At 42.7% G+C, this 19371-nt stretch overlaps 1 protein-coding gene and 1 pseudogene across 1 annotated transcript in view; both read left to right on the forward strand.

Annotated features, from left to right (window-relative positions):
- Positions 1–1220, forward strand: part of LOC141827228 (uncharacterized) — a 7963-nt gene extending 6743 nt beyond the window's left edge. The window contains exon 4 of the mRNA XM_074714463.1: positions 939–1220. Within this exon, the coding sequence (XP_074570564.1) occupies positions 939–1220 (282 nt within the window). The remainder of the gene's footprint in view (positions 1–938) is intronic.
- Positions 1221–16082: 14862 nt separating this feature from the next.
- LOC141814418 (uncharacterized) lies at positions 16083–18879 on the forward strand (annotated as a pseudogene).
- The last annotated feature ends 492 nt before the right edge of the window (positions 18880–19371 follow it).

A 19371-nucleotide genomic window follows, 5' to 3' on the forward strand; every position in this document is an offset into this window, starting at 1 on the left:
AATTTTAAGTCAATCTTCGAGTACATGTAGGAATCCTTTAACTGATCAAATAAGTCATTAATATGCAACAAAGGGTACTTGTTTTTTATTATAACCGTATTCAACTGGCGGTAATCAATGCACAACTTCATAGATCCGTCTTTCTTCCTCACAAATGTTAATACATTAGGACGAATAAAACTTCAGTCCAAAAGCTCATGCAGTTGGATCTTAAGTTCTTCCAACTCCTTCGGTGCCATAGATACGGAGCCTTAAACACTGGTGCTGTGTCCAGAATAACCTCGATAGTAAGCTCCACTTGCCAAGGAGGTGGTAAGCCAGGAAGTGCGCCCGGAAAGACATCTTGATACTCGTGGACGATTCAAACATCAGACACACTAGGAACACTCTCTTATTCTGTTTGCTTCAGGAATAGCAAATAACCTCAGCAACCACTGTCTAATATTTCTTGTGCTTGTATTGCTGAAATAATGGATATTCCATCACTCTTGGTACCCACGAATTCCCATGTAGGTTGATTCGAAGGTCGGAAGGTGGTACCACTCTAGCTCGACAATCCACTGTAGCATAATAAGTGGCTAGTCAGTCCATACCAAGAATAATTTCGAACTCCACCATATCCAATATCTGAAGATCCACCGTGAGGATGTGACCATCGAAATTTAATGGGCATCCCTTGATCTGCTGATTGGTAGTCAGTATTTCCCCTGAAGGTAAGGATACTGCTAGACTACACGATCTAACCATAGGGATTCTCTCAATTTTTCTCAAGAATAATTTAGACATAAATGAATGAGAACTATCAGTATCAATCAAGGTATCAACGTATATATAATAAATTGAAACCATACCCTGAATGATCGATTTTTTGGCCCGCTGCGCCTCCTCTCGAGTGATGGCGTAAACACGACCAATCTCCGTCTTGGACGGTTATGTAGCTAAATAAGACGCAGACTACCTCTGTTCTGGTTGAGGCTGACTCTGAAGCACTGGTGACGACTGGTGAACATATTAAGATGGCATACTGTAGGAGAATGGTACTATTGGTGACTGTTGCCGCACCGCAGTCGCCGAATAACAGATCTCTGGCTGTAGGGCTATCGGTAATATTGCATATTCTCTTCCTTATATCTGATACAACTATCTTGGAGGTGGCAAGGTCTTCTGCTGATGGGGTGCTCTATGTCTCAGTGGTATCCTTTGCTATCACGGCTATGTAGATCGTCCTCCAGAAGCGGTAGTGTGAGTGAGCTCTAGATAAGCTTTCAAAGTGCAATCTCTGATTATGTGTCCAAGCTGCTTACAGTAATAGTAGACAGTCTGATCTGAGGGACAATTAGCTACCTGATGACTACCAGATCCACACCAAAAATATTTTTTCTCCATAACATTCTTCCCCTGATTCCGCTGGAACCCACTTAAAGATCCTACAGATGTCTATTTACCCTTTTTTCGTCTCGTAAAATCCTAGGAACCTGATCCCTGAGCGTGCCTCATCTTATAAGTCTTCTGTACACCTAGATTCTTTGGCCTCTCTGTGTCTTTTTCCTGAGCTACTTGCTTCTGAGTCATCTCAATAGCAAAGCTCGCTCTAACGTCTTTTTGTAGGAACTAACAGGAAAACCTGCCATTTTGACCCAGATATAGGCAGTCAATCCTTGGGTGAACTAGAACATCTGATCACTATCCAGAGCTACTAAACGCGGACAGAACCCGGCAAGTCACGAGAATTCTGATAAGCCCTAAACTAGGTGTCACGATAGGGTTTCAAATTAGAATTTGTAAAATTTATCGAAAACCCACAACGAATACAGACAAATGAAAGTATAGGGGCCTCGAGTCGTATTTTTCCAAGGACTAGTAGATAATTGCTTAACTTTAGCTTAGGTGTCGTATTTTTTTGGGTTTTTAATATAAAATGGGGGTTTTGGGATTTGAATTGAAATGTAAATTGAAATTCAGAAAAATAAATGAAAATTGCAATTTAATAACCTAATGATGAGCTGTTAAACCAAAATACTGAATAAACCTAAGATGCAATTTAAACTCCTATCTAAACCCTAACCCTTAACTGTTTAACTCAGAACTTTAACCTAAATGCAATTTAAATTCTCAATCAATGGAAGCAAGAAACCAAACACATAGAATTAATTTAAACGAGTTAACTAACCTACAATGCAATCAAAATGTTTAACCAAGGCTAATTGTGCTCTAAGGATGCAAGATGAATTTGGCACGGGGCAGTTTGATTGGCACGCTACAGTAAATTCAGAAATTAGAATTCAGAACTTCATTCACCCGAATGCTAAGCTACCAAAATCTAGAGATCAAAAACAATTCTAAACAGCATGTTTAACAAAAATCCAATAGTCTAAACACTAATTTGAATTCTTAACCGTAAGGATTGATTAAAGAAGTTCAGAATTGCATTTCAGACTTGAAATGTGCAGAAACTGGAAAAAAACGAAATCAGAACTCGGATTTGAATGGTTTGACAATTTAAGGCTATAAAGTTCTCCAAAATCAATCTATCAACGAATTGCAACGAAAGTACCAATCAACCAAAAGGAATTCAAATGTTGTTGAACCAAATTGGAGCGAAACAAACTTTATGAATGAATTTCAGAAGCAAAAATCAGAAAAACAGAAAGTTCAGAATTTCAGAAACGGAAACAATAAACTGATAAACTCCCTCTTCTCCTTCGAATCCCTTTGGCTGGTTGTCAATCAGCTGTTGAACCCCTTGGGAAGCTTCGGATGGTCGTTGGGTGGATCTCTCGTTGCCAGCACCGCGAAATCGGCCGGAAACACCCTCTCCGGTCAAAACAGGATACTGCACAGCGAAATTAAGGTTGCAAACTGGATTTCCTCTGTTCTTCGTGCTCCGATCGGATTGACAAGGATGTAAGGCGGCTTCACGATCCTAGGAGAACCCCTCAAAGGATTCGCGAGGCCGGATTGTGCTGTGATTGGTCGGAACTCGCGGAAACAGGGGTTTTCGCCGGCGAAGAAACCCTCTCCGCCGCTCAACTCCAGCCGCCGGAAAATGCCCAAACGGCCGCCTTCAGCTTCTTCAGAGATCAGGGAATGCGATGGGTTCGAATTGGGAGGACGGGACTGCCCGTGGAGGTACGTCGCAAGGCAGGGGATCGGCGCTCGGGAACGAAGAACAGTGCCGCGCGTCGTTGAATTTGATTAAGCTTTGTTTATATACCGAATACCCTGATTAATCATCAAATCCTGGCCGTCCGTTTTGAATCTGATGATCTGAACTTGATCTAGGGCTTTAGGGTTTGCGAAAAATTCTGGAATTTTGATCGGGCTCGATCTAGATCATGTCCTCCATGTTGGCTTGATCAATTTGGCAAATTTGACTCGATTTGATCTTGGTTGAGCTCGAACTTGACCCGATTTGAGCCCTAAAATCAAATAAACTCAATTAATGTAAAATTTACCATCAAATCATAGAAATTATAATAAAATCTTCAATTATACCGCATGACACAAATATAATCAAATTAATTCATTTAATAATTATTTTCATGTAAAAATCCAGAATTGAATTGATTAAAAATTGCATAGAAAACCTTGACTCATCAAATTCCCCCACACTTACCCTTGAGCGTCCCGCTCAAGAAAAACTCCTACCGAAAACCCACAAATGATGTAATGAGCATCAAATTAGATTCAGATTGTGTGAAATCACAAGCAAAATACTAAAGAAACCGAATGCACAGTAACTGAATGCAATGCAATTGATTAAATGCAAGATAACAATTTAATCTATCTCACCAAATGTAATGAACTAAAAGCCATTCATAAAACTAATTGCTTGAGCTATCTGATACAAACTCTATTGATACTTGATACGGAACAGTGCTTCCATCGTGTTTCAGCAATTAAGATTCAGAGAATTCAAAGGTTGAGTAATTGAAACTTAAAAGAAACTCTAAACAAATTGGAATTCAACTAAAGGCTAAGCATTAACCAGTAAACCGAATTCATGAGTTTTGATCAGAATACAGATAAAAAAAATAGAATTGCAGAAATACGATCAAAGACAGAAATAGAAATGCAGAAAAACTTCAGATAGCCGGTCTTCAGATTTTCCCTTCACAAATCTTTCTCCAACTTGCCGTCACACAAGCTCCGATTAAGGATCAGAAATCCCATCATACAATCACGTAGCTTAGCTCAATCAATGATGAAATCGGATCTGAACAAGCAAACGCAAGAAACCCTCTCGCGATGGAATGAACAGAGCAATTCCACTGTAAATCGGAGATTTGATAGCAATCCTTGAAACCGAACTTGATAGCTCTTGGTTTTGTCTCAGAAATAACCCAGAGAACTCAAAGAACCCCTTCAAATCCTCCGGATCACGCTGATTCTCTTGGATTTCAGGATCGGATCAATAGGACGCGACAGGAACAGATGAGCTGAAGAAACCCTCAACAGCAGATCTTCCTTTGAAATTGTTGTTGAACTTAGCTAGTAATCTTCCTTCGAGATCTGGAAATCAATCGGAAAGGAAAAACATGAAGATTCGGCTGCGAAAGATCAAGAACAGGGGAAAAAAACGGCGAAGCAGGAAACGGCTACAGTGCTCGCGATCTTCAGCTACAGGGTTCCTTCTCTTTATAACTGGAATTTGAAAACACTGTTTAAACCGGATCGGGTTCATGGTTAAATTAATTAAAAATTTAACCATTAAATCATAGAAATTATATCAAACCTTCAATTATACCACATACACAAATATAATCAAATTAATTCATTTAATAATTATTTTCATGTAAAAACCCAAATTGAATTGACAAAAAATTGCATAAAACCCTGGACTCATCAAATTCCCCCACACTTACCCTTGAGCGTCCCGCTCAAGCCAAAATAATAAAACTAAGAAAAACTCCTACTATCGTACCCCCCTAGATCATCCTCAATCATAATTAGAAAACCATTGAAAGAAAGTTATCTAGGATTATTAAGTATCAAAAATCTAAGCCATGAATTAGACCTTTGTTCTTGGCTAACCACCTAGCAAATTTCATCCTTCATGATTAATTGAGATAAATGTATCACACTAATGCTCACAAGGTCAGTAAATAATTTTAGTGGCTCTCATCCTAAATGCTAAGTCATGATCAATGTAGAGTGGAGCTCACTCAAGCAACTCATGTTTCATGCTTTCCATAGGCTTGCTTGCTATCTACTCTCCACTAGCATTCATGATTTGGAATCCACACCTATTAAGGATTATTGAAGACAATAAGCAAATCATGAACTGAAACAAATGAGATAAGAATTTTGTAGAAAGAAAATTTCAAAGAAAAGTGCTTGAAAGGAAATGATTGATAGTGGTAGATATGGATACAACTAAATGCTAATCAATGACTTCTTGCCCTCTTTTCTATTTCCTTTCTTTTGTAACACATTTGTTTCTGTTTGTTCTTCAATTCCATGAAACAAATTCTGGTCTAAACCTTTCCAATTCCTCTTCTTGATACATAACTCCCCTTTCTTTTTCTTTTTGCTCAAAATCCACCAAATATGCCATCTTTTGTTTCTCTTCGAAAACAAACCCAATTCCTTCACATTTAAGTTTCACAAGAGCTAAGAAATAGCAACCAATCATCAGCAAGCAAAATTCAATTCACATGAAACCATAATTGCAATGTATCAATGGCAACTTAAAATCCAAAAACAATTCAAAACCAAATTGATACTTTCTTTGTTCTCTCAATTTCTTCACTGTTTTTCATCCATTCTTTTTCCATCATGAAGATTGATTACTAATGCTCATCATACTGCAATTTTACTGCAATTAAAGCTCAAATCAGTAGCCAGAAAAATTTCAAAACTCAGCTGAAACATAACTGCAATTTCTGCAATTTCTGGAATTTTTCTAACTTCTCTTTTCTACTGTTTCTTCCTGATTTTCTGCCATTCTTTTTCCAATTTGTCACTTGATTTCTATTGTACATCATACTACAATTTCCCTGCAGCTCAGAATTCAGATCAGTAAGCTCAAAAAATTCAAACTCAGCTGGAAAAAATAAAACAGATTCTGCTATTTTTTCTGAGTTTTCTAATTTTTCATTTTTTTTTTCTTTATTCTGCTTCTTTTCTTTTCTTGCTGCCAGCAACAAATTGGAATTAGAATCTCAACTTGTTATCCAGTAAATTCTTGAAATGAATTAGCTTTCACCGAAATCCATCATCTTATCAAGATTTTGATACATTAATCACTTGAAACAGTTTCTGAAATTCTTCTTTTTCTTTCTTTTTTTTTTTTTTTTTTTTTTTTTTTTTGTTGATGCAATTTCAAATCTGCTTTGTATCCATGATTATCACCCTTCAATCCTACTTCTTCTACATGAATTTCAATTGATTTGTTGAAGACAATCCAAGCCAAACAATTCAGTTTTTCACAGCTCATCAAAAATCCTGCATTCACTGTTTCCTGATTTTTCCCAGCTGCATTTCAGCCTTGTTTCCTCTTTGTTTGTACACGACCGGCACATTCTTTCAACGCTCAACGGATTTACAGCAAATTGTCTTCAGTAGGTTGGAATTACAGCAGCTCCAAAAGGTTCAGACAATTCAAATTGGCACAGCTTAATACCAGCCAAAAATCTGTTTTACAGATTTGGGTTTCAGCAATGATTTCAGCTTGGAGTTGCTTCCAACTTAGCTCAGCTTGTGGACTCTATTGCTTCCCAATCTTCACCACTTTCCAGCAATTTAACTCAGCAAATTCCAGTCAATCAAGTCCACAAAAAAAACTGCACAGATCCATAATTGGCACACTTGTTTAGCTCTTTGATTTCCTTTTGGTCTTCAAGCATCAATTTGTGCACTGTTAACTTCATTCGTTCACAACATTTCTGAATCTTTGTTAACCTCTTTTGTGTCCCAAATCTGGCAATTAGATTGCATCACCCTTTAACTTCATCCAATTTCACAAATTATCCTTTTAGTCTTAGCATCTTTAATCTTCTCGCAAATAAAAGCATTCAATGTAACTCCTCAACTTCACACTAATTTGTAAAGAACACTCATTCCCTTCTGATATCATATCCTTTGATCTCAATTCAGCCTTTCAAGACAAAGAAAGTGATGAGAAGTTAAACTAACTCATGTTCACACTTTGCTTGTCACATTTGGACATTTGCAACCTCAAATCTTCTTGAAAAATTCTGAGTTTCATATATCATCACCAACACATCATAGCATCTCATAATAATAATAATCTTCATTGCTTCCCATGGAAAACTTGTTAGTAAATTTCCACAACCAACTCGCACAAAATAGTCCACTTTTTGGCACAATCTCATTCTTTTCTCAATTTTTTTTTTTTTCAAAAGTTCATGCCTCCTCCCCCACACTTAAACCCTTGACCGTCTCGGGCAAGAAACATTAATAGCATTCAAAAATATCCACATCCAAGATAAAAGAAAAAATGAACCTAAATTAGGATGAAAAAGAATAAAGAAAAATGGTGTGAAGTATAGGTATAGCATGTTTTAAAGGGAAATGTGTGGTTGATGAAACAAATTATTAACCTTCATAAATGTGGACCAATCATAGAAAATATAGCCTTGAAAGAACACAAGCAAGTTCTAGATTACAATCACATAAGTGCTTCACACAATTAAGGCTTAAACCTCACTAGGTAGAAAAGTACATCATCTCAATTTCATCAATTTGGACTCCATCACTAAGGGTTACTCAAGTGTTCAAAAATTTTCATCCATGAACTCAAATTATTCAACTTGATAATCAAAGTTAACTAGCTTTTAAGAGCCTCTAGCATGATGTAAAGAACTACTAAGGGGGTACATTTATTTCCTAACCAACCCATGCATGAAATGGTATTTATGATGTTCACAATGAAATTTTCAAACAAAAATGCTCATGAAAATGAACAATGCTACTGATCTAAAACTGAAAAATAACAAGAAAAATAGAAAATGGTATAAACAATGAAAATAAAGTGTGAGATGGAACAAACTCCCCTTTAAGTCGGGTAGATAGATCGATGACGTCCAAACCATCCACCTCGAGCTCCTTGGATTCTTCAAAATAGCAATTTGAGCCGATGGCCAAGAACTGTCCATGATGTCCCCTTTGGCTTCATCCCTAATCTCAACTTGTACCATAGGGAAAAACATTAGTGGTCAGAAATATGGACCTTCCCACTTGGGAAGCTCAACTTGTTTGAATCAACTTCAACCTTGATTTATATAAAGGAGACTTTATCACCTTAGAATTTGCAATCTTTTTTTCACAATGTGCTTATCAATGAAACTTCTTTGTCCAATCTTCCAACGCATGTGGAGTTCATAGAGCTTCCAATAATAATCTTCAAAGCTGTGTATTTGCAATTGCTTTTCTCTGACCTTCACATCCAACAAAATCCTCAAATGAGGGTTCCTGCTCTGAATCACGTGAATGTATACTGCCTGGAAGTGATTCTTGGGGTATTGCCTCCATGCAATCCCCTACACTTAAATATCTATCCTCTAAATCTTTTGATACCTCAATCAAAAGTGGTGGTCCCTGGGGCTCAGTGCAATCCCCTACACCCATTTGATCATCTTCAACTGTAATTGCATCAGAAATAGGCTCTATATCATCTTCCTCAGTAACCAATGCATCCTCTCCATCATCCAAACTGAAATCAACCTGTGACACTGTGCTTATTGAATTTTGTTCACCATTAATTGTTGTAAAATCCATTTCAGGGCTGATTTGTGTGGGAGAAAGAGTTGCTGAAATTTCTTCATAAAAATTTGAATTTTTAGTGCTTGGAATTGCAGTAGGCTCCTCATTCTTCAAAATTATTTCATTAAAATTTTCTTCAGGATTTGAAATTTCTTGAGAAGGTGATTGACCTGATCTTTGAGCCTGCAATTGATTCATGCTATTTAAAAGTTGTTCAACTTGCCTTTCAAGATTTTGTAAATTCTGTTGTTGCATCGATACTTGTTGCGTCATCTCCTCAAGCTCTTGTTCTTGTTTTTGCATAAACTCACTAGAACTTCCATAGTCTTCTTGGATTGGGTATGAGTTTTGCTGATCTTGAAAATAGATGGGCTGCTGAATTTGATTACAAATCTGTCCGCTTTGAGAAAATGATGATTGACATTGATTTTGGGCTTGAAAAGAAGCATTTTGATGTTGAAAACTTGCTTGAAAGTTCAAGGGAGGTTGCTGAAGATTTGTGCCTTGAAAACCTTGATTTAGGGGCTGTTGGAAACCACCATAGAGCTGTGAAAAATCTTGGTTTGAAGGCTGGAATTGTTCTTGTTGAAAGTTGTTGAATTGAGGTTGTGAATGATGAAATTGGGGCTGAAAATTGGTGTATGGTTGCTGAAAACTTTGTTGTTGTTGATATGGTTGCTGAAAATTTTGAAAATGGGGCTGATTTGAGTGTTGAGATGGTTGGTCCACATGTTGAAAACCTTGATAAGATTGATGGATTTGATGTTGAAGTTGTCCACCTTGAAATTGCTCCTGAAAACCTTGATAAGGTTCCTGCAAATAAAAATTTTGCTGTTCAGATTGTTGATAAGATGGTTGTTGATAAAAAGAATTTCCATACATTTTAGAACCCAACAATGATCAAAGCAAATAAAGAAAAATGAAAATAGCTCAATTCAAACAATCTCTACTAGTTTATTCCCCGGCAACGGCGCCAAAATTTGACAACCCTAGATTTGCTATGGTGTCACGAGTAGGGTTGCAAATTGAATTTATAAATTTATCGAAAACCCACGATAAATACAAACAAATGAAGTATAGGGGCCTCGAGTCGTATTTTTCCAAGGACTAGTAGAAAATTGTTTAATTCGAGCTTGGGTGTGTCGTATTTTTGGGTTTTCTATGAAAATGGGGGTTTTGGGGTTTTGAAATGAAATAAAATAAAATTGGCAAATAAATGCAAATGAAAATGCAATGATTTAATGAAATCAGAATGCTATTGAAACCAATTTAACTCCTAATCTAGCAATGGAATTCAATTCAAAGTATCAAACATATGAATCTAACCATGAAACATGCCAAATCTAATTGTAACCTGTAAATTCAATTTCTTGAAATGGTAAGGAATCAAAATTCAAATTTATTGCTTTTTAGACCCTAATGCAAAACTCGGAAACATGAAACATGAAATGTAGCTATAAGGACCAAGGAAAAGAAATCTAACTAAACAGTGACAAGCAATTTTCAAAAACAAGCCTAACTTGCACTTTATCTATCCAAATTCAACTAAGAAACACTAAAACCTAAGCACAAACCTAGCAATTATGAAAATTGATACCATGAAACCTATTTGGCACGCTACAGTGCAGTTCTTCAGCATTTCAGAGGTAAAAATTGCAAGCTCAATTGAGAATCTCAGGAAGCTAAACAATCTATGATGCAAAACAAAATCCAAACAAACCAAGCATTAACCTAATGACCAAATTCAACAAGGTAACATCAACATTGAAGTTCAAAAGAAAATTAAGAAACATCAGAAAGTTCAGAAATGTCAGAAATCAAAAACATCAAGCCATCCATCCCTTCCTTCTCGATTGCTTCTCCTTAGTTTGGTGTCAAACAATGCTCTTGAATCTAATTGGAGTCTTCAACGCGGTCTTCAGGTAGTTTGCTAGCTGCTCGAACCAGAAAAACCCCGAAGAAACCCTCTCCGGAGCTGAACAGAGCTTGCGCACAGTCGAATTGAAGCTGCAAAGACTGGAGTTCCTTGCTTCCACCTTGCTCCGATCAGTTTGATGATGTTATAGGAGTGCTCACGAACCTCAGGAGAACCCCTCAAAGGAGTCGCGGCGCCGGAATTTGCTGTGGATGGCCGGAAAAACGAAGAAACAGGGTCGGGCCGCCGGAGAAACCCTCTCCGACGCGCCTCGTCCAGCTGCCGGAATATACCCAATCGGACCGGTTTTGGAGTCTTCTCTAGGATCAAGGATTGCAATGGGATTTGGTTTGGGTGGAAAAGGGCGCCCGTGGAGTTACGTCGTGCGGCAGGGCAGGCGCGCGGCGGGGGAACGAAGAACAGTAACCGCTTGTTAATCGATTAAACTTTGGTTTATATAGTTGAGGGTTGATTAATCACTGAAATCCTGGCCGTCCGTTTTGAATTTGATGATCTGGACTTGATCTAGGCTTTTAGGGCAGCTTAGGGTTTGTGAAAAATTGAGAGATCTTCATCGGGCTCGATCTAGGTCATGTCTTCCATGTTGGCTTGGTCAATTTGGGCAGATTAGCTCGATTTGATTGCGATTGAACTCGAACTTGACCCGATTTAGCCCTAAAATCAAATAAACTCAATTAATGTAAAATTTGCCATTAAATCATAGAAATTATAATAAAATCTTCAATTATACCACATGACACAAATATAATCAAATTAATTCATTTAACGATTATTTTCATGTAAAAATCCAGAATTGAATTGATTAAAAATTGCATAAAAACCTCTCGGCCTCATTCATTCAGTGGCTCAGCTCAATCTTCTGAGCACTCAGCCTCTCTACAGCCCTCTCGGCTTTATTCATGTAGCAGTTTTGCACAGCTCGGCATGGCTCAACCACTCTGCCACTCGGCAGTTCTGTTAGCTCGACATGGCTCAGCCATTCTGCTACTCAGCAGTTCTGTTAGCTCGACATGACTCAGATACTCTGCTACTTTGCAGTTCTGCACAGCTCGGCATGGCTCAGCCACTCTGCTACTTAGCAGTTCTGCACATCTCGGCATGGCTCATCCACTTTGCCACTCAGCAGTTCTGTTAGCTCGACATGGCTCAGCCACTCTGCTACTTAGCAGTTCTGCACAGCTCGGCATGGCTCAGCCACTCTACCACTCGGCAGTTCTGTTAGCTCGACATGGCTCAGCCACTCTGCTACTCAGCAGTTCTGTTAGCTCGACATGGCTCAGCCACTCTACTACTTAGCAGTTCAACACTGCTCAACAGCTCAGTCAGTTCAGCAGCTCTGCCTCTCAGCAGTTCTATCTTCTCAGCAGCTCAGTCAGCTCAGCAGCTCTGTCGGTTTCGTACTGCTCAGCAGCTCTGTTAGTTCAGAACTGCTCAGGAGCTCAATCAGCTCTGTCGGTTTGGCACTACTCAGCAGCTCTGTCGGTTTGGCACTGCTCAGCAACTCTGTCAGACCAGCAGCTCTGTCAGTTCAGCACTGCTCAACAGCTCAGTCAGTTTAGCAGCTCTACCTCTCAGCAGTTCTATCTTCTCAGCAGTTCAGTCAGCTCAGCAGCTCTGTCGGTTTGGCACTGCTCAGCAGCTCTGTCAGCCCAGCAGCTCTGTTAGTTCAGCACTGCTCAGCAGCTCTGTCAGCTCTGTCGGTTTGGCACTGCTCAGCAGCTCTGTCAGCCTAACAGCTCTATCAGTTCAGCACTGCTCAGCAGCTCAATCAATTCAGTAGCTCTGTCTCTCAGCAACTCTGTCAGTTCGGCACTACTCAGCCTCCTTGGCTCAACCTCCTTGGCTCAGCCTCCCTGGCTCAGCCACCCTGCTCAGCCTCCCTGGCTCAACCTGGCTCAGCCACCCTGCTCAGCCTCCCTGGCTTAGCCACTCAGCTCAGCCTCCCTGGCTTAGCCACCCTGCTCAGCCTCCTTGGCTCAGCCACCCTGCTCAGCCTCCCTGGCTCAGCCACCCTGCTCAGCCTCCCTGGCTCAACCTCCTTGGCTAAGCCACCCGGCACAGCCTCCCTGGCTCAGCCACTCTACTCAGCCTCCCTGGTTCAACCTCCCTGGCTCAGCCACCCTGCTCAGCCTCCCTGGCTCAACCTCCCTGGCTCAGCCACTCTGCTCAGCCTCCCTGGCTCAGTCTCCCTAGCTCAGCCTCCCTGGCTTAGCCACCCTGCTCAGCCTCCCTAGCTCAGCCTCCCTGGCTCAACCTGGCTCAGCCTCCCTCAGCCACCCTGCTCAGCCTCCCTGACTCAGCCACTCTGCTCAGCCCCTCTGGCTTAGCCACCCTACTCAGCCTCCCTGGCTTAGCCACCCTGCTCAGCCTCCCTGGCTCAACCTGGCTCAGTCACCCCGCTTAGCCTCCCTGGCTCAACCTCCTTGGCTCAGTCACCCCGCTCAGCCTCCCTGGCTCAACCTCCTTGGCTCAGCCACCCTGCTCAGCCTCCCTGGCTCAGCCACCATACTCAGCCTCGCTGGCTCAGCCACTCTGCTCAGCCTCCCTGGTTCAACCTCCCTGGCTCAGCCACCCTGCTCAGCCTCCCTGGCTCAACCTGGCTCAGCTTCCCTGGCTCAGCCACTCTACTCAGTCTCCCTGGCTCAGTCTCCCTGGCTCAACCTCCCTGGCTTCAGCCACCCTGCTCAGCCTCCCTAGCTCAGCCACCCTGCTCAGCCTCCCTGGCTCAGCCACTCTGCTCAGCCTCCCTGGCTCAACCACCCTGCTCAGCCTCCCTGGCTCAGCCACTCTGCTCAGCCTCCCTGGCTCAGTCTCCCTAGCTTAGCCACCCTGCTCAGCCTCCCTAGCTCGGCCACCCTGCTCAGCCTCCCTGGCTCAACCTCCCTGGCTTAGCCACTCTGCTCAGCCTCCCTGGCTCAGCCACCCTGCTCAGCCTCCCTGGCTCAACCTCCTTGGCTCAGCCACCCTGCTCAGCCTCCCTAGCTCAGCCATCCTGGCTCAGCCACCCTGCTCAGCCTCCAAGCTCTCAGCCACACATCCAAGCTCTCAGCTACTCATCCAGGCTCTCAGCCACTCATCCAAGGCGCTCATCCACTTATCCCGATATTTAGCCACTCATCTAGGCTTTCAGCCACTCATCCGAGGCACTCAGCCACTCATCCGAGTCTTACTACCACTCATACAAGTCTCTTGGCCATCTCGACCACCTCATCTTAGCCATCTCATCTCGGCATCCCATCTCATCACCTCATCTCAGCACCTCAGCATCTTAACTATCTCAACAGTTCAGCGTCTCGGCACCAATATGGCAAACGAGATAGTTAAATCGTTTAATATAGTCCAGTCAGTCGGACTACGCCTCCTTCGACTAGACTTGAAGGGGAGGCTTGTGATGCCGGTGCCACAGATGACGTGGCTTTTCTCTAAGGTAAAAGTCAAGAGTCAAGCGGTAGTCAAGCCTAGGGCTGATTTGGCAATGCTAGTCAAATGGACTCATGTCAATATTTGTCTTTTGTGGATTCAACAAGCTGCGCATGTTCCCAAGACACATGGCCACATAAAGAGCATTTATGAAGTTGTCATAGAGGAGGTCCTTGGACTCCTTTTTCCTGCACATAACGCCAAAAGGAAGGAGGAGGAAAGGACATATGTCAGATCTGGTCTCCTCATACGCCTACATAAGGAGAGCTCTAGCAAAGAGAAGGGGATTCTTCCCCTTCTTCGAGGGAGGTCTTTTTGGGGGCTTGTGCTTCCTCTTCTAAAAAAGGAGGGTTGTTGCTTCTTCTTCTTCTTCCTCTTCTTCCAAGAGGGGGCACTTCTTCTTTCAGATGGGCTATGCAGTTCAGATTCTTCATCTTCTCCCAAGAGGGTGCTCTTCTTCTTCTCGACGGACTGGTTCGATTTTCTAAACTCTTCTTCTTCTACTACATTTTCATTTTTTCCTCTACGGAATACTGACTTGAGCGTCGGAGTGACCTGTCTGGACTTCTTCACCCCTTCTCACCTCCTGTTTAAGTGCATTTCAGGTTCTCATCATCCCGTCCCTCTAACTCCGCTAGGAAACCGCACACGTTGGATCGTTCGTTAACTGGTGGTTTGATCATCCACGGTATTTAACCGGAACATCAATGATTGGCACAAAGAGCTCCATAGTCTATATTGAATCGATGGTTGATGGAAATTATTAAATATGTTGATTCACACATGAATATCGAAAGTAATCTTCTAAAATTTATTAATTTAACAAAAGAATATTAAGAGTTAAGCAAGTAAACTCATTGTCCTGGAGACAGCGAAAATATTATTAATCAATAAAATCTATCTCAAACCAATTAAATAAGTTTTAACATCATAAAATTTGACTCTGCTTACCTGGTTTACAATTACATTCTTAGAATTATGAGTAAGCGTTTCAAGGACTGAAGCACTGCGTACTTAGCACGCTTGCATGTATTAATTGTCTAAGCCAAATATGGGGAGCAGCTCTGTATGTATCTAGTCGTGCTTATTGTTGATTTATCCTTCTACATATTCTATCTATAGGTGAACGTTCTCAAGATCAAAATTTGTAATTATTTTATTAATAAAAGGAAGGTATTTTAGATGTTTATATAAAAGTACAACAGATGGATTTCTTCATCCCAACTCAGCATTGTCAGTCCTACGACAAGAGACAAGTAGGTAAATTAGATACACAACAGATCCTCCACGGCTAGTCAATCTTATGAATCTAATCCATATCTAAGGAAATAAATCTATCACTTAACAACCAACGCTAAAATCCTAGGGGCGATAGAAGGTACACTAAGCTCTGACCTTGGGCTGTGTTGACTCATAAGCTAGCCTTGTTGGCTGGACACATGCATGTATGTTTTGTTCTAATTTTTTTTAACAAAAGATGAAATTCATCATTCTAACAGTTTTACACCGTCAATCTTATGATCCTATTGTAAGTAAATAAATCAAAAAATTATACTTTTCTTCTGCACAGAGGAGGACAATCAAACTCATATTTTGGCTGATTTTGCTGCTTGCTCTCATCCGGGGTCCCACCGTAACCATAAGTATGAACTTCACACGTAAACCTAGCAATCTTTTCCTTCTCTCACTCAAGGAACATATACTGTACGGACATAGCATTTTGAGAAACACACTCTAAGAATCTAATCCCACCTTTTTGCACTTCTTCTAGTTCACGTTCCAAATCAGTGACATGCATGATACTGGAAATTAAAAGCATGCAAAATGTTAAGCATGAGAATCGCTTGCTAAGGTAAACAAGAATAAAGAAAAAGTTGCCATGGTTGGCGTATAAATAAAATGTACAGGACAGCTACCAACTTCCATCAACACAGCGAGTGAGGAAGAAATTAAACTACGTACGTGAATTGTTGCGATTCATCGATCGATCGATCGATCAATGCAGATCATTCCGAAGAAAATTCGCGATATATGGAGCGACGAACAAATCCGCATCCTTGTCCTCCTAAGCCTCCTCCTCCAGATCATCCTCATCGCCTTCTCCCTCTTCCGCAAGCGCAGCTCCAACAAGCTCCTCAGCCTCGTGCTCTGGCTCTCCTACCTCGGCGCTGACGCCATCGCCATCTTGGCCCTAGGCAACCTCCTCAACGAGCAGAACGAGGCGCTGGAGAAAAACCAGACCGGCGACATCATGGCCTTCTGGGCTCCTTTCCTCCTCCTCCACCTCGGTGGCCCTGACACCATCACCTCCTACTCCCTTGAGGACAACGAGCTCTGGCTCCGCCACCTCCTCAACCTCGTCGCCGAGGTCGTCGTAGCCGTCGCCATCTTCCTCGAATCCCTCCCGAGTCCCCATGTTTGGAAGCCTGCCATCGTCGTCTTCCTCGCCGGCACCCTCAAGTACGGCGAGCGCACGTTGTCTCTCCGCTCCGCCTCCATGGACTACCTACGTGAGTCCATGCTCAGCGAGGCTGACCCTGGCCCCAACTACGCTAAGTTCATGCAGGAGCTCCACTCCCGCTTGGAGGCCGGCGTCAAAGTGGAGATCAAGACAGAGAAGAAGCCCCCGCCGACGCTCCCGCAGCAGGAGGTGATCGAGCTCTCTATGGCGCAGATCATCACCATGGGTTATCACTTCTTCCAAACCTACAAGCGTCTCACCGTCGACCTCATGCTCAGCTTCCAGGATCGCATCGAGAGCCAGACGTTCTTCGTCCAGCGAAACGCGGAGCAGGCGTTTCAGGTGGTGGAAGTGGAGCTCTCCTTCCTCCACGACATCCTCCACACCAAGGCAGTCTATGTCCACAGCCCCAGAGGCCGCATCACTCGCGTCGCCTCCCTCGCCATGCCCATCCTCGCGCTGCTCCTCTTCTACAACCGCAGCGGTAGGCACTCTAACATCTTCAACGGCGTCGACGTCCTCATCACTTATCTGCTCCTACTTGTCGCGATCGGGCTCGAGATCGTGGCGATTTTGTTGCTGATCTGCTCCGACTGGATGATCGTCGCGCTGCAGATGAGCAGCAGCGGTCGGCTCGAGCAGCCCTGGATTGCAAGCCTCAAGAAAACGCTTCGGACGCCCAAATGGGGCAACGCCATCATCGTCGTCCGACGAGGACTCCTCAGCGTCTTCCCCAAGCGATTGCTGGGAGACGCCGACCGGTGGTGGTCGAACAAGATGCGACAGCACAATCTTCTCGGTCTCTGCATCAGGGACTACAATCGCACCAACCTTGACCGGATGCTGAAGTTTGTAAATTTGAAAGACGTGAGGGATCAGTATTGGTACGTGAGGTCCATCCAGGTTAACGAAAAAATGAAAGAGTACATCTTCAAACAGCTGAAGACGAAGGCCCAAAGCACCGAAGGCCTCGCTCAAAACTACAAGCGCCTTCGCGCGTGCAGGGGCGACTGGGTGCTCCGGGAGAAAGGATACAATAAGCTCAAATGGAGCGTCGAGAAGGAGTTCGACGAGAGTGTCCTGATATGGCACATCGCCACCTATCTCTGCTACCAAAAACTGATCAAGGCCGAGCCGAAGCAGGCCGTCAGCATCGACAATGATGAGCAAGATTATTCTGGGAGAATATGCAAGTTTTGGGCAGGATTAATTATGAACATTGAAAAAAAATCGAGATCGTGGATGAAGAAGAGTATAGGAAGAATGACGCAAAGGGTAAAGACGATTCTTAGAAGAAGAAGCCGCTCCGAGCAAGACCACTCGACAAATGAAGTTGGAGACGAGGACGACGAAACAGGGGATGCGGAAGATGTGGAAAATGGAGCAGAGCCTTCTGAGCCGTCGGCCGTCGGCAAGACGGCCGATGATAAGCCAAGTAAGATACGTGATTACGTCAAGATAAGCCTGGAGATATCCGAGTACTTGATATACCTCGTGATGTATCAGCCGAAGCTGCTGCCTGCCGGCATCGGGACTATCAGATTCCTAGACACCTGCGCCGAGGCTAAGAAATTCTTCTCCGACAAGGCGACCGAGATGTGGGAAGATTTGCAGAATGAGAAGAAAGCGACCGAGATGAGGGAAGATTTGCAGAATGAGAAGAAATCAACCTATTTCTTCCGTGTTTCTTCTCCATTTTTAAACCGATTGTATCACCGTTCGCCGAGGCGACCAAGAGAGTATTCATCTCGAAGGAGAACACAGAGACGATCCGGGAATGGTGGACCGCGCTCACCAAAATACTGCTGCCGAAGAAGATTCGCCAGTTCTTCTGCTTTTGCATCGAGGTGGTGAAGGAGATGCTACCAAAGAACAAACTGGCGCCGCAGGAGAAGATGGAGGAGCTCGGGTGCGAGAAGCTGATGGACGTGAGGACGACGGTGGATCCCATCGAAGTGAAAGGCGACCGGAGCAAGTCGGTGCTGTTCGACGCGGTGAAGCTGGCAAGGGAGATAATGGCGAAGTTCAAAGAAGAGGAGGATGAGGAGGAGGGGGAACAAAAGAAGAAGAACGAGGAGGAGGAGGAGGAGGTGGAGGAGGAGAGGGGGAGGAGAACAAAAAGGAGAAAAAGAAGTGGGAAGTGATGAGCTCCGTGTGGGTGGAGATGCTGTGCTACGCTGCGGGGAACTGCGCGTCGTCGGCGCACGCCAGGCAGCTGAGCCAGGGCGGCGAGCTGCTCACCCACGTCTGGTTGCTGTTGACGCACATGGGGATCGGGGAGCAGTACCGGATCGAGGCCGGCCATGCCCGAGTTAAGCTACTCGTCGAGACGTGAGGAGCATCAAGCAAGCAAGCAAAGGTTTTAGTAGGATCGGAATTAATTAATGGTTTAATTAAGAACTGACGTTGTTGTTTGATTATTAATTCAAAGTCAATGGATTCGATGGTGTAATAGCTAGCTTTGTTAATTTGATCAATTTTATTTTTTTTCGAAAATTAATTCATAATTAATATACCGTAATTGATAATTGAATCATATATACTAGGAAAATAAAATTAGCATTACCTTGATAATTAATCCATCCTTGTGACATTAATTAATAAAAGTGAAAGATCATTCGATTTTGTCTTTGCGTGTAATTTTTAGAGATTTAATATTGTAGGACCGTTTGGCTTGAGTTAACCGAATAACCGTTTTGTTCGAATTAATTCACAGACATTTAATATTATAGGACCGTTGTTGCTTGAATTAACCTGCCACGTGATTTGATGGTTGCAAAGTTGTAGCTAGGAGGCTACAAATTGTGTCACTAAGGCATAATTAAAT

This window comes from Curcuma longa, chromosome 1, assembly GCF_044706935.1.
Source record: "Curcuma longa cultivar G26 ecotype Majalengka, Jawa Barat chromosome 1, ITB_CL_G26_1.1, whole genome shotgun sequence".
Taxonomy (NCBI): Eukaryota; Viridiplantae; Streptophyta; class Magnoliopsida; order Zingiberales; family Zingiberaceae; genus Curcuma; species Curcuma longa.